At 57.0% G+C, this 24592-nt stretch overlaps 2 protein-coding genes across 2 annotated transcripts; both read left to right on the top strand.

Annotated features, from left to right (window-relative positions):
• Positions 1 to 995: 995 nt before the first annotated feature.
• On the top strand, positions 996 to 17561 carry DAZAP1 (DAZ associated protein 1). Its single transcript, XM_007954563.2, has 11 exons — positions 996 to 1029; positions 1625 to 1791; positions 2017 to 2082; positions 3563 to 3673; positions 5302 to 5350; positions 8653 to 8735; positions 11420 to 11573; positions 13983 to 14012; positions 14254 to 14394; positions 15426 to 15602; positions 17386 to 17561. The coding sequence occupies exons 2-11, from the start codon at positions 1678 to 1680 to the stop codon at positions 17559 to 17561; spliced, it is 1101 nt and encodes a 366-aa protein (XP_007952754.1). The 5' UTR covers positions 996 to 1029; positions 1625 to 1677.
• A 3647-nt stretch (positions 17562 to 21208) lies between these two features.
• Positions 21209 to 22892, top strand: RPS15 (ribosomal protein S15). The gene is made up of 4 exons (XM_007954602.2): positions 21209 to 21526; positions 21615 to 21700; positions 22464 to 22698; positions 22779 to 22892. Exons 1-4 carry the CDS (start codon positions 21209 to 21211, stop codon positions 22890 to 22892), a joined length of 753 nt encoding a protein of 250 aa, XP_007952793.1.
• Positions 22893 to 24592: the final 1700 nt, after the last annotated feature.

Below are 24592 nucleotides of genomic sequence, written 5' to 3' on the forward strand. Positions count from 1 at the left end.
GGTCTGGCTCAGCTGAGATCCTGGTGGGCCAGAGCCATGTGACCTTGTTGCTTGTGTCCCTTTCCTCCTGGAAAGGGGGTGACAGGTGAGAAGGGTGCTGGTAGCTCCGCCCTCTGACCAGCTTTCCTCATCTGTCATTCCCACCACCTGGGCTTTGGGAGGCTTGCGTGCACCTGAGTGTCGCACCAGTGGGCAGGACTAAGTAGTCGTGTGGGACTGTGGGGACTGGACAGCTGAGTGCAGGGGGGCCAGGGTGGTGGGCAGCGGCCTGAGGCGGTTGCAGCAGGCATCGTACAGCAGGAGACCATCACCGGCACTCTGTGCCTGACTTTACCTCATTGGTTTGGGGCTTGTCCTGAGGCCCCTTCCCAAGGTGGATCCCATCCCAGCCTTTTGTCAAAGGCTCTGTAGATAGCCAGGATGTGCGTGTGGGTTCTCGACCACCTCGAGGTGTAAGATGCCTGTGTGCTAGATCGTTCAGGTCTTCCAGGCTGTAGGGCCAGGGGCGGGGCTCTAGTTCTGCGCCTGGACTTTGGGGGTGACCCACTGGCTGCAGGCTCTAGTCTCCGACCCCTCCAGCTATAGTGCAGAGGGTCTTTGTGAGCTGGCCTCTGCGTTCCAAGTGTGCGTGCATGTGTGTGCATGCCCGCGTGCCCCTGTAGTGTGTGAGCCTCCTGTGCTGCAGAGTCTTTCAAATCTAAACATCCAAATTCTTTTTCTGGATTAAGAGGCATGTGTGAAAGTCGAGGGAAGCCCCTCCACATTGGTCTTGGCCGAGGGCCGTCACCCGGCCGGTTGCCAGGGCTTGCTTCCCCAGTCTAGTGTCCGTCTGTAAGCATAATCCTGGTGCTTGTGGCTTCCTCCCGCACATTGCCGTGCCTGTGTCCCCATGGTGCCAGCCCATCCCTTCTGTCTGCATGCAGCCCTGTGCCCCACTGTGGTCTCTGGGCCAAGGAGCAGCTGACTGTAGTGCGTGTTTGTGTTGCAGGAAGCTCTTCGTGGGCGGACTGGACTGGAGCACGACCCAAGGTGGGTGCAGCGGTATAGATGGGAGCCTAGCGGGCCTTGTTTCTTGTGTGAACTAGTCTCTTGCTACCAGTATTTGAGTCCCTGGGACTTGGTCTTCATTTGGGAGTGTTGAATTGGGACCCGGTGGGGCAGAAAGCAGCCATCTCGTTGGCTCTGGGATTATTGGACTTGCTCTTGATGCTGCACATTTCGTTCCAGGAAGCTTAGCCAGCAGCTTCTGGCCCTGAGCCAGGCAGGTCTGGAGGCAGGGGGCCTGGAGGCGCAGGGCCACCACTGCCCTTGCGGGCTCTGCTTCTGCCGGACAGTGGTGGGGTTAGAACCAAGGAGGGGGAGGCTGTCATGTTGTCATGGTAACTTCCTGAAACTAGACTTTTCTGATGGATGTAAACACGACTTGCCTCCACCCTTCCTTTACTTTCACCCCCCATTGAACTACTGGGGTGCCAGTTAAAAGTGGCTACTTCCCAACTGTTCTGGTAAGGCTGATAAGTGAGGAGCAAGAGAACGCATGTGAGTGTATGCACGCCCCCGCGAGACTCCTGCTTATTCCTCCGGTCCTGTGTGTTTGTGTTTTTTCTCCCCACTCTCTGAGCAGAGACACTACGCAGCTACTTTTCCCAATATGGAGAAGTTGTAGACTGTGTTATTATGAAAGATAAAACCACCAACCAGTCTCGAGGTTTTGGGTTTGTCAAATTTAAAGACCCAAACTGTGTGGGGACAGTGCTGGCCAGCAGACCACACACCCTGGACGGCCGGAACGTAAGTCCCCTTCTCGGGCGCTCTTTGTCTCCTTTCCGTTGCCTGTTCCTTTGGCTTTCTTCGTGCAGGCTCCACGTCAACGGACATGGGTGGGGCTTGGCTTGGCGTGGCAGGGGATCAGGCTGGGGGGCGCATGTTCACAATGGTGCTTCTGGCTTCTTCACTAACACCTTTTGTCTGAGAGCAAAGAGCTCTTGACTCATGCCTGGTTGGAACTTCCCACAGATCGACCCAAAGCCATGCACACCCCGAGGGATGCAGCCAGAAAGGACGCGGCCCAAGGAAGGCTGGGTAAGAGTCCGGGCTCTGGGAGGGGAAGGCTCTGAGCTGGCTCTTTGTTGGTTGTGATTGCAAGTGACTGGAGGCATCTTCTTGGCATTTGAATAGTGGGGGATTGCTCAGGTTTACCTAACACTCCATGTGTCTTCTAGCCAAGAGAGTTTGCAGCAGTCTGCTTTTGACTGCCCTACACTCAGCAGCTCAGCCTCCTTTTGTCCTTTGCTGACTTGCACTGAGATCTGTGGGTTAGGCTACTGTGGCATCTCCCCCTTTGACAGCTGCAACATCCGTCCATCCTCTTCTGTCAGGCCCAGTGGCCTTGGCCAGTGCCAGCCTCCGACGAGGGGCAACAGCTCCTATGTGAAACCACAGTGGACCCTCAGTGGACGTTCCAAGTCCTCTGTTACCTGTGCTCCAGTGTGGGCTACCTAGCCCAGCTGGGTCGTGGCCTGTGGTTCTCCAACCAGGGGTTGGTCCCATTCCCAAGCACTGCCCTGCCCGGGATAGCTGGAGAGCTCCTGCTGCCCGTGCCGGCTCCCCCACTGCCAGTTTGTCCAGTGGATCCGTGCACAGCTCCAAGCACTTAGGTCATGTCTTCCCTCACAGGCCCCATGTCCTCGTCACCCCACACCTATCTACAGGGCATCTGCTGCCCTTTGGCCCACCTGTGCCGTGGCTCCTACCATTGCCCAGCTGTCTCCTGTAGCTGCTCTTTTTAAACTAGGGTCCAGCCAAGACTCCAGGCCCTCTGGGCGTGATAATCTCTTTAGTTTCATTTAGTAGCTGCCTTAAGATACAGTAGGCCTACGGCAGACTGGTAAGTTTTAGTGATAAATCAAACCGCTTTCTCAGCTTGCTAACCATTAACTGTGAAGACCTGTGGACCAGTGCCACAGCTGAGATGAGAGCACTCTTGTATACCTGTACCAGGGTAGTGGGGACACTTAGGACCAACGTCCTAGGGTAGAAAGGAAGGGGGTGGTTGGGAGTGAGAGGCCAGAAGGAAGAGCAGAGGGTTGGCTGCCCTTGGCTTCGGCTCCCCTCCCAGCCCCGTGAGTGGGGCCTGGGCAGAGTGAGGTCTCCTTGTGAGAGCCGAGGTATTGGGGTCAGGGGAGGTCAGAGGGAGCTTGGCTGCTGGAGCTTCCTGAGGTCTCCTATTGCTGTCTCTGTGGTGCCACCTCCTTTCCCACCTTCCCAAGCCTAGCTTTACGTTGAAGGGCTTTTGTGTCCTCGGGCTGGGGCCAGTCAGATGGCAGGTCAGGTGTGGATGAATCTGCGAGATCGCGACACTCAGGTCTCTGGGGAGAAGAGCGCCTGTGTCTCCAGCGACTGCTGATCACTCTGGGTGCTGAGGCTGCCTGGGGTGTGGGAGCAGAGGAAACGTTGGCACTTCTAACTGACCATTGAAACCAGCGGGAAGGGTGCGTCACGACAACCCACATGATGTTTTGAGGTCCCTGAACGGACTAACACCTTCTCCTTTTTCATACAGCAGAAAGGACCCAGAAGCGATAACAGTAAATCCAATAAAATATTTGTCGGTGGAATTCCTCACAACTGTGGTGAGACAGAGCTCAGGGAGTACTTCAAGAAATTCGGAGTGGTGAGTGCACTCCTGTGCCGGCAATACTGGTGGCCCTGAGAATTCTTCCCTGTCAGTCAGCCCACTCACGCATGCACATGCACACACGCGCCCACGGGCGCCCCACACCCTCACACACACCCACATGCTCACCGACACACGCATGCACGCACGCACCCACCGACGCCCCACACCCTTGTACACACCCACGTGCTCACCCACATGCATGCATATCCACAAGGACCCCACACCCTCATGCTCACCGACACACGCATGCACGCACACCCACAGGTGCCCCACACCCTCACACACACCCACATGCTCACTCACATGCACATGCACACACGCACACCCACAGGTGCCCCACACCCTCACACACCCACATGCACGCATGCACCCACAAACACCCCGCACCCTAGTATACACCCACACATGCACGCGCACACACACATATGGACGTTTATCTGCTTATTCTTGGCCCTCTCGGGGTACAGTGTGGAGATGTCTGGGAGAGGGGCTTTGAGCCTTGTGTAGTTCTCTGCTGTCTGTCCCCCTCCCCCCGCCAAAGAAAAGACCAGAAATGTAGCTTCCTCCCTCTACGCCTAAGTCATACCCCTGGGGGGTCCTCTGCTCAATTGTAACCCCATGGGTAAACAGGGTTTGGCTTGACCGGGGAGCCAGCCAGGCCTCTGAGGCTGGGATCCTGGGGCCATTCTGGGCCTTCCCTGCAGCAGAGGGGCCTGGCCAGGGTTAGCAGGGAGGAGGGCATGGGCCTCACCTTGCCCGGCGCCTGTCAGGAGCAGTGTGGATCCTGTGCGCTGTGCACAGGGGCCTCTCAGGCTGCCTTGTGCTGCCTGGGCCTCCCATGAGACATGTTCCCCTGCATCCTGCTTCATGATTGCTCAGTGACCAGACCACCCTCCCGTGGTTCGTTTTCTGGCGTTGGTAGGGGCAGGGCATGTGAAGGGGGCAGAATTGGTGTCCATGTGGATGTGTCTGGTGGACAGCTCTGTTACACACTTGCCCTCTGGGGACATAGCAGGGGAGCCAGGGGGCCGTTTCTAATCGGGGTAGGTTACTGCATTCCTGATGCTGTGAGAGCAGGGGCACCTGGGCTATGGGCCTCACCATAGGGCTCCCCTTATTGTCCGGTGAGGCACAGCTTGGGGCATGTGGGTTGGGTGCTGTGTACCAGGAACTGTGATGGGAGCATTGAGAGCACTGTGGGTGGGACACCCAGGCTACTCCTGCCTTTAGGGTGGAGCGCTCCTGTGGTGTAGCCCCACAGTGCTGGCTCCACTCTGACAATCTTGGTCATCCCTCATTGGTGAGTGAGGAAGACAGCCTGTGGGGTCTCACCCAGGACAGGTGGCTGGGACCATTGGGTCGGCCTCCACCTGTATTAGGCAGTGGGCTGGGCCCTGGTGACCCTCCTCCTGCTCTCTCTTTGTGACTACTGGAGCTCCTGCTCCACCCCCAGCCAGGATGCTCCAAGCTCAGCCCAGGCTCTGCTGCTGGAGGTGCAGGCGGCTTGCGGCCAAGGTGTGCTCCTGTGCCCAGAGGTGTGCCTGCAGGCCAGCTGCCCCTGCCCCCGCTCCTCGAGCCATTCCGCAGTGGCTGTGCCCTCTGACATACCCTTTCTGTTGCAGGTCACAGAGGTGGTGATGATCTACGACGCTGAGAAACAGAGGCCGCGAGGTAAAGGCAGACCTCGTTTGTCCTGAGCTTCCCCCCACCTCAGATGGCAAACTATCTCACCCGGACGCGCATCACACGCCCTCGTGCGCCCACTGCCGTCCAGTCGCTCCCCAAGCTGGGCTGCCACGGCCCCTCTGTAGCTCCTTTTGGCAGTTTCACAGCTCGATGTGACTCTGATCACGGCATAGACTGTAGATTGCCCATAGTTGCCTTCCTTGCCTCGGGCGGCCCCTCGTTCTCTGTCAGCACCAGTGCAGCCGACGTCCACCTCCTGCTGGCAGGTGCATCCCTGCCCCTGCTTGAACCCCACACATTCCTGTTTTCTTTCCTTTTCTTCTTTTGGGCCCCTGGCATCAGTGGGCTAGGCAGGAGGAAGGTGGAGTCACGTCTCCTTGTCCCCGTGGACGTGGTGCTAAGTGACGTCCAGTGCCAGGCCCTTTTTGCGGCTGCCGCTGCTGCCCGTCCCGCCCTTCTGGTTTTGGTGCGTCAGCAGCTCTGTGCACAGAGCCGCCAGGTGGGGGTCTGCCTGCAGCAGCCCCATGTTGCTTGTGCCCCCTGTCCGCGCACGGTGGCTGGTGGCTCCGAGGCAGCTCCTCGCCCCGCCGTGCCAGGCACCGCGGCCGCAGCATGCTTCGCCATGCTGGAGAATAGTTTGCCATTTGAACTTCCATCCCACCTCTCCCTCCTGATTAAGTAACGCCCTCCCCACTCCATGTCGATTAAGCCGTTAAGTCTTAGTCTTAATTTTAATTTAGACGTACGTATGTGCTTAGCGACATATTTAAGTGTCTCATGGTAAAGTACAGTAATGTTAAGTAAGTTGTCTCTTTCTCTTTGCACTGTTTGTGATTAACGGTCTCTCCAGATTTCTCTTCTCCAGGTGCTAAATGTTATCACACAGGTACAGGCCAGTTCCGCAGTCAGGAGGGCGCGGGCTCTGCTCCAGTGGGGTGTAAACGAAGTTTCAGTGTGTTTTCTCTTCCGCTCCTCGGTGGTGACGTCCCCTTCTTGACAGACGCACTCCCTAGACATTCCGCGCCAGGGGCCTCCTTAACCCTGGACTCCGCGCCTCTGGCTCTGTGGTCGGGTTAGAGGAACCGGAACCACGTGAGCCTGTGGTTTCAGACCCCCTGCAGTTTGAGCAAATGTTACATTTTGGAATGTGTTGTTGCATCATCCACCTATGTTTTGTTGCAAGTCTCGCCTCTGACTTTGTGGAACCCCTTGTGTGCGCGCGCGGCCCCTCCCCACTGCAGCTGGGGCTGGAGCAGCCAGCCGAGAGGCAGCCCCAGTGGTCGGGCCCCAGCCCTGGCTGGCACACTCACACCGTCCTCACCCTCAGGCTTCTGGGGGTCTCCCTCGGAGCGAGCACAAGGTGTGGGGGGTCCCGGAGATGACCTTCCTGTATTCTTGACCCTTTCTGCCTCTTAGCAAAACCTCTCTTCCCTTCTCCTTTGCTCCTCGTCTCCTGTAACCATCTTGGGGTTTCAGACCAGGGATGTGGTTCTCACAGGATTCTTCTGTATGTGTGTCTCTGTGTCTCAGCGTCCCTGCTTCCTGCAGAACTGGCCCTTCTCTGGGTGCCCGGCCACCCTGACTTGTCTTTCTCACCGCGCACCTCTCTGCCCACTGCCCGGCCGCCTTGCGGCTCTGTTCCCTGCGTGTCCGTGTGTCTAGCCGCATCTCCGTGAGCACTGCCTTCCTCACGCTTCAGCCTTGGTTGTGTTCCATGTCATCTGTAGATGTCCATGTGTGTGTCTGTGTGGCCACATGTGCATGTTGGGGACACCAAGGCCCCAAGTCCCGGTGTGCTTCACCGGCCATCTTTGTCACCCTGGGTCTCCGTGCTGCCTCTCCTCCCAGCTCTTGTCCTCTGCTCTGTGCATACTTGTCCCATGCAGCCCATCTTGATCTGCCGGAGGGTGCCCGTCAGGGGCTCTTCCTGCCCAGTGCCCCCAGCCTCCGTGGCCCCCAAACCGCGTGCTGTGCCCCAGCCACGCCAGTGAGCTTGCTCTTCCTGCTTCCCTCCCTCCTGGCCCCTGGTGCTGCCGTGAGCTCAGCTGTGAGCTCGACGCTTCACGTTGCCCTCTGCCCCCCACGGCCACTCCACAAACGCTGCTCTGCCAGAGCCTTCCGCATCCATCCTCTGCTCTTCTGCGGGCTTCAGCCACTGTCCGCTATCTGGGTGGTGGGAGCCCATCGCCCTCCCCGCGCCCAGGGAGGAGGGGTGTTCACAGGCTACCCGGGAATCCAGTGCCCTCCACTAAGTAGCCCCTGAGGACAAACTGCCCCGTTGCTGGGGTCACACTCAGCCAGACCAACCAAACTTCGTTTATACTGCCACCTTCTCGTGTTTGGGAGACACTAAATTGTTTTTCCTTTAAAATTTTTCTTTTTTGATGACATGATGCCTCTTGCTCTTGCTGCTGACAGCAGAATTTGACCTGCTGGAATCCATTTTGGCCTGTATCTTTGTGTATTTTATTTACTTAATTATTGATCTATATTTATATATTTACATATCTATATATATATATATATATATACATACATACCTATATATACGGATGTATAGCTCCTGTGTAGGACCCCGTGGGCTTACCCAGCGGCGTTGGATAAGCTCAGTGAGGCACTAGCTGTTGTAGACACTGTGCTGTTGACGCTTTAGAACGAGATCTGGCTGCTGTCAGCACTAGCTGCAAAGCAAATTGCAAGCCGAAGGGGAGGACCTGGGTTTCAGCGAGACGGAGACATGCACGACGCCCGCACCTGGCTGGGCTCGCCCGTAGGCAGGTGTTCCCACAGGTGAACTCACCGGGCTCAAGCCAGAACGTTCTGGCAGCAGCCTCTTCTGTTGACGCACCTTGTTCACCCCCGCTGACAGGTGAGGGCGTGCAGGAGCCTGGCCCGCACTGCTTTACTGTCTTGGTTGCTACTGTCCAAAACACACGACCTTTGTCCCCGATTGGTCTTGACACAGAGCCTGAGTTCACTCATGGACCCCCAGGTGTCCAGGGCAGAACCTCCCACGGCCTCGGTCACCAGGGCCGCCATTGCTTGGAGGCAGCCGTCTCCATCCATCCACGGGCCGCAGTCACACCTCGGTTTGCTGTGTGCTCTGTTTGGGCTGAAGTGGTAGTTCTGGTGGCCGCTGCCCAGGCCTCATCACAGGGCCACCTGCCCCCACACATGGTGCTCAGCTGAAACCCGGCCAATCCTTCGGTCCGTCCCTAATACTGTTCATCATCCTGTTTTGTGTCACAACACCCTGCTACCTTGATTCACTCTTCGTCGTTGGCTAGGTTTTGGATTTATTACTTTCGAGGACGAACAATCAGTGGACCAGGCTGTCAACATGCATTTTCACGACATCATGGGCAAAAAAGTGTGTAGTTGTAGTTTTATTTTACCTTAAGACCAAACCAAGTCTCAGGCAACCTAGGGGTTTCCCTGGTAAACATGACCCTTCTCAGAAAACCGGGCCAGCAGTCTACAGAGCCCTTGGCTTCAGGAAGTGGTAGCTAATGGGACCCAAGATGGGGGGCCGCCTTGCCTACAGGGTGGGCCAGGAGCTGCTATGCTTTGGGTTGGGGGGAGGCTGCCCCAAGACAGGTGGACGGGACTCCCAGGGTAAGGGCACGTGGCCCAGGCAGGCTGGCCCAGGGGGACCACGGCGTTGCCTCAGGCTTGGTTGCACTTACCACTCCTTCAGATGTCTGTCTCATGCAATTGTCCAGTCCTGGCCTGAAGGCGGGACGAGCAGAGGACCTTGGAGAACCGAGGTCCTGCGTCAAATCGAGTGAAACATAAACATCATGAAGGATTGGTGCTTTGAAATCGGGTCACTTACTGTGAAACTCCGGTCCAACCACCTGCTCTCTAGATTTAACCACCGTGCAGTTAAGTGACCCCGGGTTGTGTTATCTTCATACTGTGTTGCTGCCATGGAGGTGAGCTGGGGAGGGAGTCAGGGCTGCCCCTTTTTCCCACTTTGTCCCTGGTGAGCTGGGGTTTAGGCACATGTAGGAACAGAATCCCAAAAACGGTCATCCTTCCCAGGCCTCTAAAGCTCGGAGATGGAGACGCCCCAGCGAGTGGTGTTCACAGCCGCCCGCTGCTCGGGGCCCCGTGTTGGCAGAGTTGGTGCTGGGGCTTTTGAAGCTAGGTCTGTGCCCGCAGGACCGGTGGTAGGCTGAGCTGGCTCCTGAGACTGCAGACTAGCCTCCCCTTCCTCGGCCCGCTCAGCCTTCTGCCCCAGTCTGTCGCTGTCACTCCTGACAAGATCATTGCTGTTCCTGTCAGTTAACTATCGAGGGCAGTATTGTAGCCATAGTCCCAGGCCCCTCGTTCTCCTCACTGCATCGCAGCTTTAGGGACAGCCCAGAGCCTGCCTGGTTCTTTTCATACCCAGCGTGGTTGCCGTCTTACGGAGCCCACTGAACCCTAAGTGCAGCTGGCCGGCAAGCTCTTGCCCTGCCTCAGTGGTGCTCCTGGCACAGTTAAGTGTGCAGGTGGCCAGGCCACGCCCACTCTGAACCCAAGGGCAAAGGACGCTACGCTCGGATGTCCAGGTACCGTGACATGGCCGAGGACACTTAGAGTGGGACTAGCACTGAGAGCACAGACCTGTCCCCACATCTGGGATCCTCCCCATGGTGCCCTGGATTTGTGGGGAGCAGCGATGCCCTGCTCTGTTCAGTACTGCACACCAAGCCAGGACGGGGGTTCCCTCTCCAGGTGGGGCCTGCTCCAAGTTCAGCCCCATGCCCCACCCACTTGGCCATCCCTGGTCTGTGGGCAAGGTGACACCCCGGTTAAAGGGGGGGTTGTCTGCTGTCTGTGTGCTCAGAGCCCCTGTTGATGATTAAAATTGCAGGGAGGAAGGCAGCGAGATGCTTGAGGTGCCAGGCATGGCTCTGCCGTATGAGGCCCTGACTCCCATGAAGAGCCTGTGTGGAAACACGCTCATTTGCACCCTTGGTCCTGCCACCAGTCCTCTGCTGGGGGGCGTTGTTCCCATCACTCCCTTGGCCTCAGAGGCTGCTTCCTTTTTGCTGTCCACCAGAAAGGCTTTTAGGCAGAGCTGAGAGTCCTGTGTACTAATGAACAGCTGCTGCCGGAACCCCAAAGATGCTTCCACGGTGGCTCGTGGCATCTTCCTCCTCATTCCCATTACAATGAGTCATAAGAGCCAGGCAGCCCAGGACACACCCACACTGCGGCCACCCTCCAGCAGGGCTGGCTTGTGCTGCTGGGAGTCCATCCCCATTTTCCCAGGACGCCTGTGGCCTCAGCCCCCACTATCAGCAGGCCAGGCGTCCGGGGCCCGCCGCCCCGCCCCTCAGGTGCTGGGGCCTCACCTGGGCAGAGGGGCTGGGCTGCCACGAACACAGTATGAAGATCGCTTACTGATTCCAATGTCCATTTTATTGCATGTTTGTTTACTTTTTTTGTTAGATGTAACGTAAGATTCTTATCACATCCATTCCCTCTGACATTGTTTTGAGTTAATTAAGATTCTTTAAGCGTTAGCCTGGGGAAGGTAAGTCTTTATCTTCCATTAGACATTTTAAATAAAAACCTTAAGTAAAACAACCAACTGTGTTTCTCAGGTATGGGCTGAAATCACAGGCAGCGGGTAGGCTCAGGGGCCCTTAGCGTCCCTGCAGTGCCCCAGCCCAGGGCCTGGCTCCTGTGGCCGGAGTCAGGGGAGGCTGAGGTGGTGGGGAAGATGCGACCCCTTGGCTCGTGGAGGGCGCAGCCGCGCTGACGGCCCTGTGGTCATGGCCCTCTCCTCAGGGGCCTGGCACCGGGCCCTTGCCTTGGAGCAGGGCTGCGGTGGCCTCCTGTTACACCTGTTGTACCTGAGAAACATTTTTTTTTAAAAAACAAAAAAAAATTTTTTTTAAGAGAAAAGAGAAAGCTACTGGCCTAAGTAAGATTTATAGTTAAGTCTTTAGTCTTAAGTCATAAGGTGCTAAGTGTAGTCATAAGTTCTTTGCGGGCTGTCTGACGGGAAGGGGTCTGGGGCTAGCGGCTGCTTCCTAAACCCCAGCTCGGTTTGTCTAGGTGGAAGTGAAGCGGGCAGAGCCTCGTGACAGCAAGAGCCAGACGCCAGGCCAGCCGGGGGCCAGCCAGTGGGGCGGCAGGATCGTGCCTAGTGCCGCCAACGGCTGGGCCGGCCAGCCCCCACCCACGTGGCAGCAAGGATATGGCCCACAAGGTAAAGCTGTGTGTTGGAGGGAGGGAGCCTGCCACCAGCTGACAGGCAGAGAGAGCTGGCAGGAATACTGGGCCTGGTGGGGCGTGTGGCCTCAGTTCTATTTGGGCAGTGAGACACAGTGCTTTGGCCTCTGTGCCTCGTCCCCAGGGCAGAGTGTCCCAGCTCTTCCCAGCCCCCAGGGCTGGCGGGTTTGGCCTGGCCCCTGTCCACGCAGTCATTGCCCCAGGAGCTAGCCCTGTGCTGAGCTCACAGCCCTCTAGTCCCGGCAGAGGGCCCAATAGGCCCACCAGGGAGCCCCTAGGTAGGCGAGGGGTATGGACCACCCCAGGTGACAGTGTCTAGGGTGACCCCAAAATAGACTGTCTAGAACTTTGGGCAGTGTTTCAGCAGACGTAAACATCTCTGTAGTTAGTTAGAACACCAAACCCTTCCTGGTAAGCCCAGCTGACAGGGATGAGTGCCTCCAGTGCTGCTCCTTGAACCTTCTCTTAGGCCCCAGTCAGAGCTCGCTCACCAGTTCCAGTGACGCTCACATCACGGGCTGTCATCTGACACAAGTGTGCGCTGTGGTTTGCGTTGCTGCCAGTGTCTTGTGGTCACTGATTTTTGCAAGTTTTCTGGTATTTTAACTACAATATTGTGGTCGTTAGTCTTCATGCACCTATATGTTCATAACTTTGCTGGGAATGAAGTAGTAATTAAAGGGAAGGAGAAACAAGCGGCTGCCATCGGTGACTGATGAAGTTGGAACTAATTTATCGTGTTGTAATTCATTGTGAAGCTTTTACAAAACAATCTCATTGGTATTCACGTAATCTAAGGAATACTACACTTAAGGAATTGGCAGTTACATTTGTCACGTTCTATGACTAAAATTGGTGATAAACATTTTGATAGGCTGTATGAGCAGAAGCTCAGTGGACAGGGACCTCAGCTCTGGTGATGCCACTGTCAGATGGCCATGGTCATGTCTCCATGGAGGCCAAGATTGGCAGTGGAGCTACACCTCACTCCTGGTCTCCTGCTGGGTTTGGGCAGACACATGTCCTCGAGCATGGTCATGGCAGGGTTGAAGGTCTGCGATGAGACCTTGACACCTCCAGACCGTCCACAAAATGCTGGTTCTGTTCACAGCAGTGCAGGAAAGGGCCAGGCAGCGCTGGCAGGCGGGCTGAAGGCTGGTGGCCTGTGCTGGCTGGGGAGCTGAGGCAGGCATCAGGAAGGCACTCCCGGTGTGTTGAGGCTGACATTGGCCAAGGGCCAGCTCAGATACCCATCACTGGAGCACTGTGCCCCGTGTTTCCCTGTGCACACAGCACTGGCAGAGTGGAACAGGCCTGCTCCAAGCTCCTCAGAGCCTGTTCTGAGCATCCTGCCCCTCTGGCATGTGCTGGCCATGTGTGTCGTCCTGCACCAGGTCAGGACTGGTCACAGGCTGCTTGGCAGCAGGCCGAGCAGCCCGGAAGGGTCCTGTGAGCCTTGTTCCTCAAGACCGCAGCCCTTCTCTTTGCAGAGGGCCATTTGGGTCACACTGGAGTGACAGCTAGGGGATTGTGGGGGCTCTCCCTTCCCCCTCTGCCACCAGAGATCTCTGGAACCCCAGAGCTTGGTGAATCTGAGACCTTGGTCTCTGGATTGGCTGCATGGCCTGTAGTTTCTTAGGGAGCTCACAGACCGAGGCTGAAAATGTCAGGAGCTACACGGTGAGTGTGAGCCAACTCTGTGGGACACTAGGCTGGCTTCTTGTCACAAGACAGGGAGTACCTGTGTCATCTCCTGAAGCTGCCGGGCTGGCACCCCATAGAAGGCTTCACGGACGTCCCCTTGTGCCTTGGCATTTCCCAGGAAATGGGAGAGGCTGCTGACCTGTGCCCGCCTCCACTCCATGGGCTGGTGCCTCTGATCTGCCTTGGATACCAGGTGGCTCTCCAGAGGTGTCTTTACTGAAAACGAATTTGCAGAATAAAAGAGCTGTGGTGGCTGCTTCCTGTGAGGCAGACACCCTCCCTCTACCAGCAGGCCAGGAGCTAGAGCCCCCAGCCTGATAGGCTAGGCTCACCTGGGGCTTTCCAACCTTCTCTCCTTTCTGCGGCTCTCGGTTTCCCCACCAGCCCATCCGGGACGCTTATGTTGAAGCACCAGGGCTGAGGGAGCAGGTGGTGTCTGATTTGACTGCCATGTATCTGAGGTGTCCTGAGAGGGCACGTCTCCTTGTTCATTTGGTGAATGCTCAGAGGACACTCAGCCCGGGGCTGGTAGAGGGGAGGGTGGGCACAGAGGTGGCTCCGAGGCAGAAACTCCGCTGCTGCGGCTCAGGTTTCATGGGGCTCACGGGGCGGGTGGGCTCAGCTCGTCCTCACGGGAGTGACGCCCTGCAGCAGCACGCCTCCTGTTCTGTTTCCTGTTTAGGAATGTGGGTGCCAGCAGGACAAGCGATTGGTGAGTCCGCACTTGGAGAAAAGGCTGTGGGTGGGACCCGAGGCACAGGGTTCTGGCCTCCTCTCGGGTTGTCCAGCTCCCTGGCAGCGCAGGGTGGTGTGGGGGGTGGAGTGGTCGGCATGTGTCTGCGTCCTCCCCTCACCCTCATGTGAAGGGGCGGCAGAGTGAGGGCCCTTGGCTGGCAGCGCCTGCAGAGGCGCAGTGACGGTGGATTTGCCCTTGCCCGCCTTCTCTCCTGCAGGTGGCTACGGACCGCCCCCTGCGGGAAGAGGAGCACCCCCGCCGCCCCCGCCATTCACCTCTTACATCGTGTCCACACCGCCCGGGGGGTTCCCCCCGCCGCAGGGCTTCCCCCAGGGCTATGGCGCCCCTCCTCAGTTCAGTAAGTGTGAGGGCCCACCAGCTTCTGGCAGTGAGGGGGTCTCGGGTGGGCCGTCCTCTGTGGGCCAGGTGTACAGAGCAATCACTGAAACTCTGGCCTCAACTGGGTATGAAATGGCAGGTTGGGTCTGGAGCCAGCACCCCTGCCTGGAGAGCAGTGAATGGGCCTGGTGTTCATTGTCAGAATGGGGGTGCCCGTGCTGAGGGGACATGTTTCTAGATGTGAGCCTCCTTGTGGACACCCTCGTTGGTGAGGGGCCCACACACCCTCAGTCTTCCTTTCAGAACTCTGCCTGTGTTGTGTTGTGCTATGCCTGGAGGTCTGGAGGTGGGGCCACCATCGCCCCCGTGGGGAGTGCTGCCCTGAAGCCAGCACCAAGCTTGCCCTCCTCCTCGGGCCAGGCTGAGGGCAGAGCAGCCCCTGGGCTGTACACTGCCTGTCGCTGAGGGCGGAGCAGCCCGAGCCAGGCACTGTGATGAGGGCCGGAGCACTCCGTGCACTCTGTTTTAGGTTCCAAGTCTGTGGCTCACGGAGCGTCTTCTGCTCACGACACATCCCAACTTGGGTTCCAAGACACAGGCGGGTGACAGGCCATGTTGTCCTACCCTGCTCTGGGTGGGAGCTCAGCAGAACCACTTAGAAAGCTGGGCGCATCCCGCCTGCGATGGCCACATCGGGGGCTCCAGGTGTTGCCTGTCCTCCCAGTGCATGCAACTGGTGCTGCCCTCGGGTAGATGCTTAGTGCTTCCCAGCGAGTGTGTGTTCTCACACCACGCCTGCACAGTGCCCCGTGGGCACGGCGTCCTGCGCTTCAGCTCTGCTGGTCATCCTAAGGACCTTTTGTGTGCGAATCTCCTTTCTCCCGTTGGAGGTCATTCCTTAAGGCTGCATCCACACCGGTGAGGCCATGGACGTCTCTTGAGCCTGCTCAGCCTTGGGTTTCCCGTCCCGGGTGGCTCACCACACCCAGCCAGGTGCCACCTGCTCTTCGTGTGGGTACACACAGGCCTTGGCCTTTCTCTTTGTTCCAGGCTTTGGCTACGGGCCTCCACCTCCGCCGCCTGACCAGTTTGCTCCCCCGGGGGTCCCTCCTCCACCAGCCACTCCAGGGGCAGCACCACTGGCCTTCCCTCCACCTCCATCTCAGGCTGCCCCGGACATGAGCAAACCCCCAACGGCCCAGCCAGACTTCCCCTACAGTCAGTATGGTAAGTCCCCGGGCAGCGCCTCTTGTCATACCCACCACACAGCGTCCTCCCGGCCAGCCCTGCCCCGATGGTGGGGACATGGCCTTGCAGCCTCCCTGGAAGGTAACTGCAGTGCTGGCCTCAGGTCGGGTTGTGCAGGAGGGCCCAGTGACCAGGACACAGTGGGACTGGAAGTGGGATGAGCTTTCTTTTGGGTCTGGTCAATGCCAGAGCACAAAGTGCTGGTCAGAGAAAAGTGTCCAATTCCAGAACCTTGACTCAGCCGATCTGGGAGTATGAGGCTGTGGCTCCAGCCAAGGGAAGCACAGTGGGGCCGAGACGATGTGACTGTGGACTTGGTGGTGGTGGTGTGGATCGCCTCGGTGTCCTGGAGCCTGTGCAGGGATAGGCTTGGGGCGCGTGGCCCTGTGTAGTGCTGTGGCGGTGGGGAGCTCTTGGGGGCACCTCCCACCTCCCTCAGGTGCAGTGGGAGGCGGAGGGGTACAGGGTGCCATCTGCTTGGGTGGCTGGTGCTCGCTGGAGTGGGATTATGCCGACTTGAGGTGCCATGTGGCATGTAGGGGCCTTGGCACCTGGCCTGGATGGGGTGGCTTGTAGAGTTAACAGACTCCAGGGCCTGTATACGCTTGGGACATGGCAGGCAGGACTCAGCTCAGGACGTCACTGTGGTCAGTGCAGGTGGGAGCTTGGGTTCTAGCACACACAGCCATGTATCCACACTCAGGTCCATGGTACATATGTGGGCATACTATGTGCATGTATACGTCCCAGGGCTTGCTTCCATGCTACACACCACATACACACACGGATGCACACACCGCTGTGCCCGTTGTCTCTGCCAGGTAGGAGGAGGTGTAGCTTGACCCCTGCCAGCAGGTCCTTGCCCTGAGGCCTGGCTGGACACAGCCCTGGCTACAGCCTTGTGTCCCATGTGCTGTTGGGCACCTGGCCCCTACAGTGCTGTGAGTAGGGCATGTGGGGCCACGTGCAGCCTGGGCTGTATGTGCCCGCTCCTGCACTGGTGTCCTGGAGGGCTGGCACCCTGGTCTTTGCCACCAGGTTCAGGCTCCTAGCCGTAGACCCATGGCCCCAGGCCCTCACCTCGTTGACATTCATGCTCGAGCCGAGCCATCTGCCCACTCCGTGTGTGGGAGCCCACACTGCCTGGCCCACCGCCTGCTCAGGGACTCAGGCCCATTCCATGACACCACCCCAGCCTTGGATGCCCAACCGGGAGGCCTCGGCCTGCAGATTTGCACCCCCTACACTGACCCACTGGGTAGCCACACCCTCTGGGGGCCTGCAGACAGGTTTTGTGAAGCCACCAAGTTTGAAGCCTGGCCAGGGGCAATGGTGGGGTGCCCATGAGCTGTCCCCTTAAGGGGGTGCAACTGTGCTTCAGTCCCCCAGGGCATGCTGCTTGAGAACTTTGTGGAAGCATTTGTCCCAGTGTGTCACCTATTCCAGCCTGGGCCACAGGGGAGAAGTGGCCCAGGTACCCATGGTCTGGGACCACTTCCCTCCTGTTTAGGGGCAGGTTGTCCCTGGCCCCCATGTGGTTTTGGGGGGCTGTGGGGGAATTGAGAATTCTTTGGGCTTGTCTCCTGACAGAGGGGGCGCAGTGGGTACTGGCACCTTCGTACCCTGCACAGGTGAGCGTGGGTCTTGGTGGTCACGTCCTTGCCCTGTCTGGCACTGGCCAGAGGACGGGCGCCATATGCAGGTGGTGGAACGTCCGACAGGCTGTGTGCCCCGTCGCTGCCCACAGGCTCTCCCCTCCCAGCAGGTTACGGACAGGACTTGAGTGGCTTCGGACAAGGTTTCTCAGACCCCAGCCAGCAGCCCCCCTCTTATGGAGGACCCTCGGTGCCAGGATCGGGGGGCCCTCCTGCCGGTGGAAGTGGCTTTGGCCGAGGTCAGAACCACAATGTGCAAGGATTCCACCCGTACCGACGCTAGCCGGCCAGTGGGGCGCAGCCGCGACGAAGACTCCGACCTGTGATCTCGCGACAATCACACTGTACCTGACAGAGGGGGGCGGGGCGGGCAGCAGGCTTCTGGAGGCAAGGCTGTGGGTGTTCGGACTGAAGTTTTTAAATATATTTCTTTCTCTAACCCATCAGCACAATAAAAAAAAAGTCACTGGTTCAAACAACAGGGTTTAAAAAATTGTCTTCAGCTTTAATTCAAAACTTCAGGTTTCTTTTTCTTTCTCTTATTTTTTTGAAATTATTTTCCTGAGCCTTTTGTGTTACCGTATATTGTAAACTTTTATGTTGAAAGAAAAAAAATATACATTTACAAATTGTGAGATTTTTAAGAGACCTTTTCTACGCTGTATCCTGGCTTATTTTAATTTAAAGAGGGTTTCTGTCAGCACGACGGACATGAGGGTGCATTGGAGCGTGGGACCCATGGCTCCAGAAACGCTGGGGGCGTGAAGAAATCTACTGAGTGTTCTGTTTCCGTTTAGTCCTTTCGTCGACCAACCGACTGGCAGTGTCTGCAAGCGCCCGGGGGTCTACTCGGGCTGCCTGGCCCACGAGTCCAACCCAGCTCTGTGTGGACCCCTGGTGGCATGAGGCCTTGTCAGAAGCTGACCTCTTCGGGCGCGTGGTCTCTGTGTGTGTCCCGCTGACCAGTCTGACCCTAGTTTGAATAAAGAGAAGTGCGTTTGGATTAGAAACCCATGTGTGTCAGTTCTTTCTCAGCCTGGATTCTGGGCTGAACGCCGGAGCTTGGGGTACCAGGAGCCCTCAGGCTCTCCTAGGAGTAGCTGTGGGCGGCTGGGGCAGGGAGGCCAAGTGTGGGCTATGGCCGAGGCGCACACATGTCCAAGGGGACTGTCAGCTGGACTTGTCCTAGCTGAGGGGAAGTTGAAGCTCCCTGTCCCCTAGGGGACAGTGGATGGAGGTCCAACCTGAAGGGCCCAAGAGAAGGTCGGCAATCACAACCGAGCTACATAAAGATGGGCTCCGTGGGGCTGGGCAGCAGGCTCTGCAGAGGTGCCCCTGGTGTGTAGCCCAAGCAGGCGGCCTGATTAGGCTATAATCCTGGCTGGCTGCCTCGGTGGTTACAAGCGTCAGTGGGACACCCTGTGGTAGGGCCCTGGGGATGGCAGAGTCTGGAGCTCAAGGTCAGAGGGGCCCATGCCACACTCAGGGTGGGCCTGAAGCTAGGTGGTACTTGAGGGTGCCTCTGGGGCCACGTCACTCTCATGCCCGGGTGCAGACAGGTGCGTGGAGGCTTAGAGTGCCCAGGCACTGGCTGAGGGCACACCCCACATCACAAGCTGCCCCAGGCCTCGAGCTTAGGGGCCAGCGTGGGTGGATCCAGGGGATAAGCAGGGATGCTTGGGTGGGAGCCAGGAGGGGATGAAGGTTGAAGCCTGGGTGCCAGGGTGGAACACTAGGGCAGGTCTGACTCCCACCCGTCATGATGGATGCCATCAGGGGCTTGTGTCCTGAGTTCACCCCCCCGGTGGACAGCCCCCAAATCTCTCTCATGCCCACGTGATTTGGCTCCACTTCTTCCTCAGCAAGGCTGCCTGGGAGCACCCCAAAAGCCAGGGTTTGAGACAGTGAGTCCACGGGGTGGGGGGCAGCAGCACGCACCATGAGTAGCTGGACCTCAACCAGGGCAAGGGCCTGGAGTCCATTGGCCAGGCTGCGGGGCTGATGAGAATAGCTTCAGATTTACACCAAAGTTGCAGTTCATGTGCGGGGACCACCCTGTTCTTAAATTCAGAAATGTTACTCTTGTTCAGCTCCATTCCTTTTTTTTTTTTTTTGTGCTATTGTTGTGAGATGTCAGGAGTCGATTCCGACTCACAGAGACCCCACGTACAACAGAAAAAAAATAATACTGCCTGGTCCCAGGCCAGCCTCACAATCGCTGCTATTCTTGAGCCTGTTAATGCAGCCACTGTGTCAATCCATCTATGAGGGTCTTCCCCTTTTGGCCGACCCTCCACCTCACCAAGCATGACATCCTTCTCCAGGGAATGGTCTCTTCTGACAACATGACCAAAGTAGGTGAGACGAAGTCCGGCCAGTCTCACTCACTTCCAAGGAGCATTCCAGCTACACTTCTTCCAGGACAAACTTAGTTCTTCTGGCAGCCCATGGTACTTTCAGCATTCCTTGTCAGCACCACAACTCAAAAGCATCGACTCTTGGATCTTTCTTACTCATTGTCCAGCTCTCACATGCATATGAGACAATTGAAAATACTAGGGCTTGTGTCAGGTGCACCTTAGTCTTCAAAGTGACATCTTTACTCTTCAGCACTTTAAAGATATCTTTTGCAGCAGATTTGCCCAGTGCATTATTACATCTGGTTTCTTGGCTGCTGCTTCTGTTGGCAGAAGCCAACAAGCATATCTCAGCTTGTTAATGACTCTTCCCTTCAATCCTGATGCCAGTTCTTCTTTGTGTATTCCAACTTCTTGGATTATTTGCTCAGCATACAGATCGAATAAGTATAGTGAAAGAATACAAGTCTGACACACACCCTTCCTGGTTTTGTTATTTTTATACTTATCTATGTACAAACTCAATAATACATTGATATTATTACTAGGGTGCCCTGGTCCCTAAAAGTGCTAACTGAAAAGTCTTGGTTTGAACTCACCAGCCGCCATGTGAGAGAAAGATAAGGCAGTCTGCTTCTGTAAAGTTTGACAGCTTTGGAAACCCTATGGGGCAGTCCTGTCTGTCCTGTAGGGTCACTAGGAGTTGGAATTAACTTGATGGCAGTGGGTTTGGGTCTTTTCAATTTTATGGAAGCAGGTTTACTGACACTCGTTACTTAATTTTTTGTCTGTTAAAGGCAAGGTGCTTCTTGGGAGTCTCTGGGTGGTGGCGATGGAGAAACAGCAGCTAACCCAAATGTTCGGAGGTTTGAGTTCACCCAGAGGTACCTTGGAAGAAATGCCTGGTGATCTGCTTCTGTAATATCAGCCACCTACGAAAGGAAGGTGGGGCAATCTACTTCCGTAGTGATACTGTCTCGGAAACCCCAGGAGGGGTAGCTATGAGTAGGGTCTGACTCCAGGGCACATGCCAACAACATGGAAATTTATGAAAACACTATGGAGCAGTTCTACTGTGACACACATGGGTCGCTGTAAGTCGGAGTCCACCCGATCCTAACCCTAACCCTAGATGGCAGCTGGTTTTAGGTTATCAGGGAACACCTCCTACAGCTCCCCCCGCCCCCGGATTTCCCTCTCAGCTCTGATATCTGAAATGACGTGTTGCGGTACGTGCCCACGTGCACGATGTCTGCCACCCCCCCCCGACTGCAACTAGAACTCCATGAAGAGGGCTGCATTTTGCTCACACACACCCCAAATACCCAGACCAGCCTGACAGTGTTGTTGTTGTTATATGCCGCCTAGTGGGACCCGACTCATAGCGACCCCTCCTTGGGTTTCCGAAACTCCCGCAGCCTGTGCTTCGCCCTCCGGGCAACAGAGGGCGACCGTCCTTCTCGAGGAAGCGGAAGCTTGTGCGCCCGCACGGCCAGGGGGCGGGGCACGTAAGGCGATCTCGCGTTAACTACGCAGCGCAGAAGTGGGTGCTCCTTTCCGAAGAACCGACGAGATGGTGAGTGCTGTAGGTTCGTGCGTCTGTGCTCGACCCATCCCACTCCATCCGGGCTCTGGCCGCGCACTGGGGGCAAAGTTAGGCCCAGCAGTTGTGAAGGCCTCCTCCAGACCTCCGGGGACTCGGATATGGGGGTGGCGGATAGGCCTGGGGTGGTTTGAGGACGGCCGAAGACTAACAAGGTCTGTCCGGGCCAGCGTGTCCCCGCCGAGTCCCCGTAGCCGCGCGTGCGGCCCTGTTGCGGGCTCGCCGTCGTGCGTCTCGGCGGTGTTCTCTTACCAGGAGCTCCACGTCTCCTGCGGGAACCTTCCCCCCGTGACCCCGCCGCGCGCCGGTTTAGGTGACCATGGCCGCGGGAGATGGGTCTCGGGGTCCATCTCATGCCCGTCCCGCCCTCGCGTAGGCGGAAGTGGAACAAAAGAAGAAGCGGACCTTCCGCAAGTTCACCTACCGCGGCGTGGACCTTGACCAGCTGCTGGACATGTCCTAGTAAGGGGTGCCCTTGGGCGGAAGCGGTCGCGGCGGGGGGTTTCCCAAGCAGGAGCATCCAGGTGGGAGGGGGCGTGGGGTGGCGTCGGGCTTGGTGACATGTTGACCCAGGAGTCGGCAGACCATGTAGTAAAACAACCCTAGAGGTGGTTCTGCGTACGTATCGGGGGTCGTTGGCCATCGGTAAACGAGTGGGCGGGGCTGTGTGATGGTCAGTTTTATTTACAGACACGGAGGTTTGAATTGGACGTAGTTTTTGTGTGTCATCTTTTGAGGCTGTCTCAACCATAGAAGCAGCAGAGCCAAATTGGGCACGTGGGCTGCGTGAGCGATTTGGTGGCGGGGCGGTCCCGAGCAGGGAAGCCCCAAGGTGCCTGTGGGCTGTGCATAGTTTGGAGTCCTAGCCACGCCTCCCTGTCATGTGCGAGCGGATCGGTTCTGGGCACTACTTCCTGGAGGGGCCAGAACAGGCTCCTCATTGGCTGGGGCGCGTGGGTCCTGTTACAGGCCTGTGTCTTGCGCTAGGTTCTGGCCGCCCCGCTGCCTTCTCTGCTCCTCTGACCTGTTTCCGGGGAGCTCTGTGTTTGCGGCATGAGCAGCCCAACCTGGATCGTGCACAGGCTGCCGGGGGGCCTAGTCTCAGGCGCGCTAATGGGTTTTGGGGCCCCATAGGGAGCAGAGATGTTAGTGGGACAAGGTGTGTGTCCCTGGGCGTTGGGACGGAGATAGGACTCAGGCCCGTTGTCTGCACGTCCCTACCCAGTGAGCAGCTTATGCAGCTGTACAGCGCACGGCAGCGACGGCGGCTGAACCGCGGCCTGCGCCGGAAGCAGCATTCGCTGTTGAAACGGCTGCGCAAAGCCAAGAAGGAGGCACCGCCCATGGAGAAGCCGGAGGTGGTGAAGACGCACCTGCGCGACATGATCATCCTGCCAGAGATGGTGGGCAGCATGGTGGGCGTGTACAACGGCAAGACTTTCAACCAGGTGGAGATCAAGGTGAGTGCTGGGCCGAGGTGGGCGGAGCTGGGCCAGCAGGCTGTACCCCACCGTCCCCTGATCCTCTTCACTCCGCACAGCCCGAGATGATCGGCCACTACCTGGGCGAGTTCTCCATCACCTACAAGCCCGTCAAGCACGGCCGGCCTGGAATCGGCGCCACCCACTCCTCCCGCTTCATTCCCCTCAAATAGCCCTGCAGCCAATAAAGACCCCAACTCTGGTGGCCGTGTCCCAGTGTCTGCCATCTTGGCCTCACCGCAGGGAGGGGTGGCCTGCGTCTGGGGCTTCACACAGGATGACCTAGCTCCCCTCCATGATACCTGCCCCTCTTCTTGGAATCCTGTGGGTTGTAATGGCTTCCAACTCCCCAACCCCATCACTATCACCCAGCATGTGTCTGCTGGGTGGGATTCGCATACTGCTCCCTAGGGCGTGGCAGAAACTGTTTCCTTTGGGAAGATAGAGAGTGCTTGCAATTCAAGTGAGTGGTGGCACAGGGGTCCCTTGGTTAATAGGTTGTGAGGGTCCCTGGGTTTCTGGACGCCTGCCAGGGTAAAGGGAGCAGTTGGTAGTGACTCTCAGGTTCTGGCCTGAGCAGTTCCCATTGGCTGAGGCAGGATAAGGTGTAGGGTTAGCTGGAAGCCCCTCAGATATGGGTCCCCAGCTCATAGTCAGGGCGGTGGCTCAGGGGTAAGCAGACCCTGAGATGGTTGTGGAGGGGCTGCAGGGTGTTGGGGGGGGCATAAGGAGACCAACAGTTGGATGAAGGAACCAGTCCACACACTGAATAGCCGCCTCCCAGGACTGAGCCCCGCCTTGCAGCATGACTAGCTTCCCCTCCTCTGTCTGGAATTGGGTTTAGAATCTTGAGAATGTAGAACCAGTGGAGAGCACAGGTGCTTGGGTTGGTGATCAGCAGGAGAGGTACAGATGCCTCCTTGGGGTTCCATGGCCAGGAGCTTTCAGTAGTAGGTGCCAGGGCTGCCCTCCAAGGCACCTGAGTGGAATCAAACCATCACCCTTTCAGTTAGCAGTTGGTGCTTAACTGTTTACACAACCCAGAGACCTGTGAAAAGCCATAAAAGTGGATGGAGCCAGGCCTGCCTACAGGACTAGGACAGAAGTGAATACAGGGATGGAGGCACTGGTGGGAATGGGACACCCAGGGCTCCCATGAGGCCAGCCCCTACTGCCTGTTGAGTAGAAGTTAGATGCACACTGTGGAAAGCAATATGGCGATTCCATAGAAAGCTGGAATTGGAGATGCATTTGACCTAGCTTCCCATTACTCAGTATATATCCTAGAGAGGTGAGAGCCAGGACAGGAACAGATACATGCACACACATGTTCACTGCAGCACTATTTACAATAACAAAAAGATGGAAACAACCTACGTGCCCATCAGCAGAAGGGCAGATGACCAAACTCTGGTCCATGCACATAATGGAGTGTTGTGCAGCACTAAAGAATAATGTAGAGTCTGTGAAACACTGCATAATATGCATGAACTTGGAGGACATTCTGCTGAGTGAAATAAGTCAGTCACAGAAGGACAGATACAATATTAGTTCATTGTTGTGGAGGGTCAAGGAAAGATTTCTATATGGAGGGAAACTTTGTTGGTTGCCAGGGAGGGGAAGGAACACTGCCAAAAAAAAAAAAAAAAAGCGCATAGACCCATGTCACTTTAGTTCTGTGTATTTCACTGTACATAAATTACATTTCAATAAAATACATTTAAAAATAAAGTTGGATGTTGACAGTCATACTTGTCATGGCCGCTTCCAGGATCCATGGGCAGAGTCACAGCGACAGACTGGTCTCTGGAATTTAACTGTGTTTTCCAGGGGCACAGTAATGCAGGACACCTCCTGAGGGCCCAGGAAGCCT

The sequence above is a fragment of the Orycteropus afer genome, unplaced genomic scaffold (genome assembly GCF_000298275.1).
Source record: "Orycteropus afer afer isolate SDZICR_OR568_19922 unplaced genomic scaffold, OryAfe1.0 scaffold00466, whole genome shotgun sequence".
Classification (NCBI taxonomy): domain Eukaryota; kingdom Metazoa; phylum Chordata; class Mammalia; order Tubulidentata; family Orycteropodidae; genus Orycteropus; species Orycteropus afer.

Coding starts and splice junctions, on each gene's coding strand:
- DAZAP1 (XM_007954563.2), top strand. CDS start 1,678: ATGAAAGATAAAACCACCAACCAGTCTCGAGGTTTTGGGTTTGTCAAA. Junction 14,395..15,425: donor TGGCGCCCCTCCTCAGTTCA/GTAAGTGTGAGG, acceptor TCTTTGTTCCAG/GCTTTGGCTACGGGCCTCCA. Junction 15,603..17,385: donor CTTCCCCTACAGTCAGTATG/GTAAGTCCCCGG, acceptor CTCCCCTCCCAG/CAGGTTACGGACAGGACTTG.
- RPS15 (XM_007954602.2), top strand. CDS start 21,209: ATGGTGAGTGCTGTAGGTTCGTGCGTCTGTGCTCGACCCATCCCACTC. Junction 21,527..21,614: donor CCTGCGGGAACCTTCCCCCC/GTGACCCCGCCG, acceptor GCCCTCGCGTAG/GCGGAAGTGGAACAAAAGAA. Junction 22,699..22,778: donor TCAACCAGGTGGAGATCAAG/GTGAGTGCTGGG, acceptor CACTCCGCACAG/CCCGAGATGATCGGCCACTA.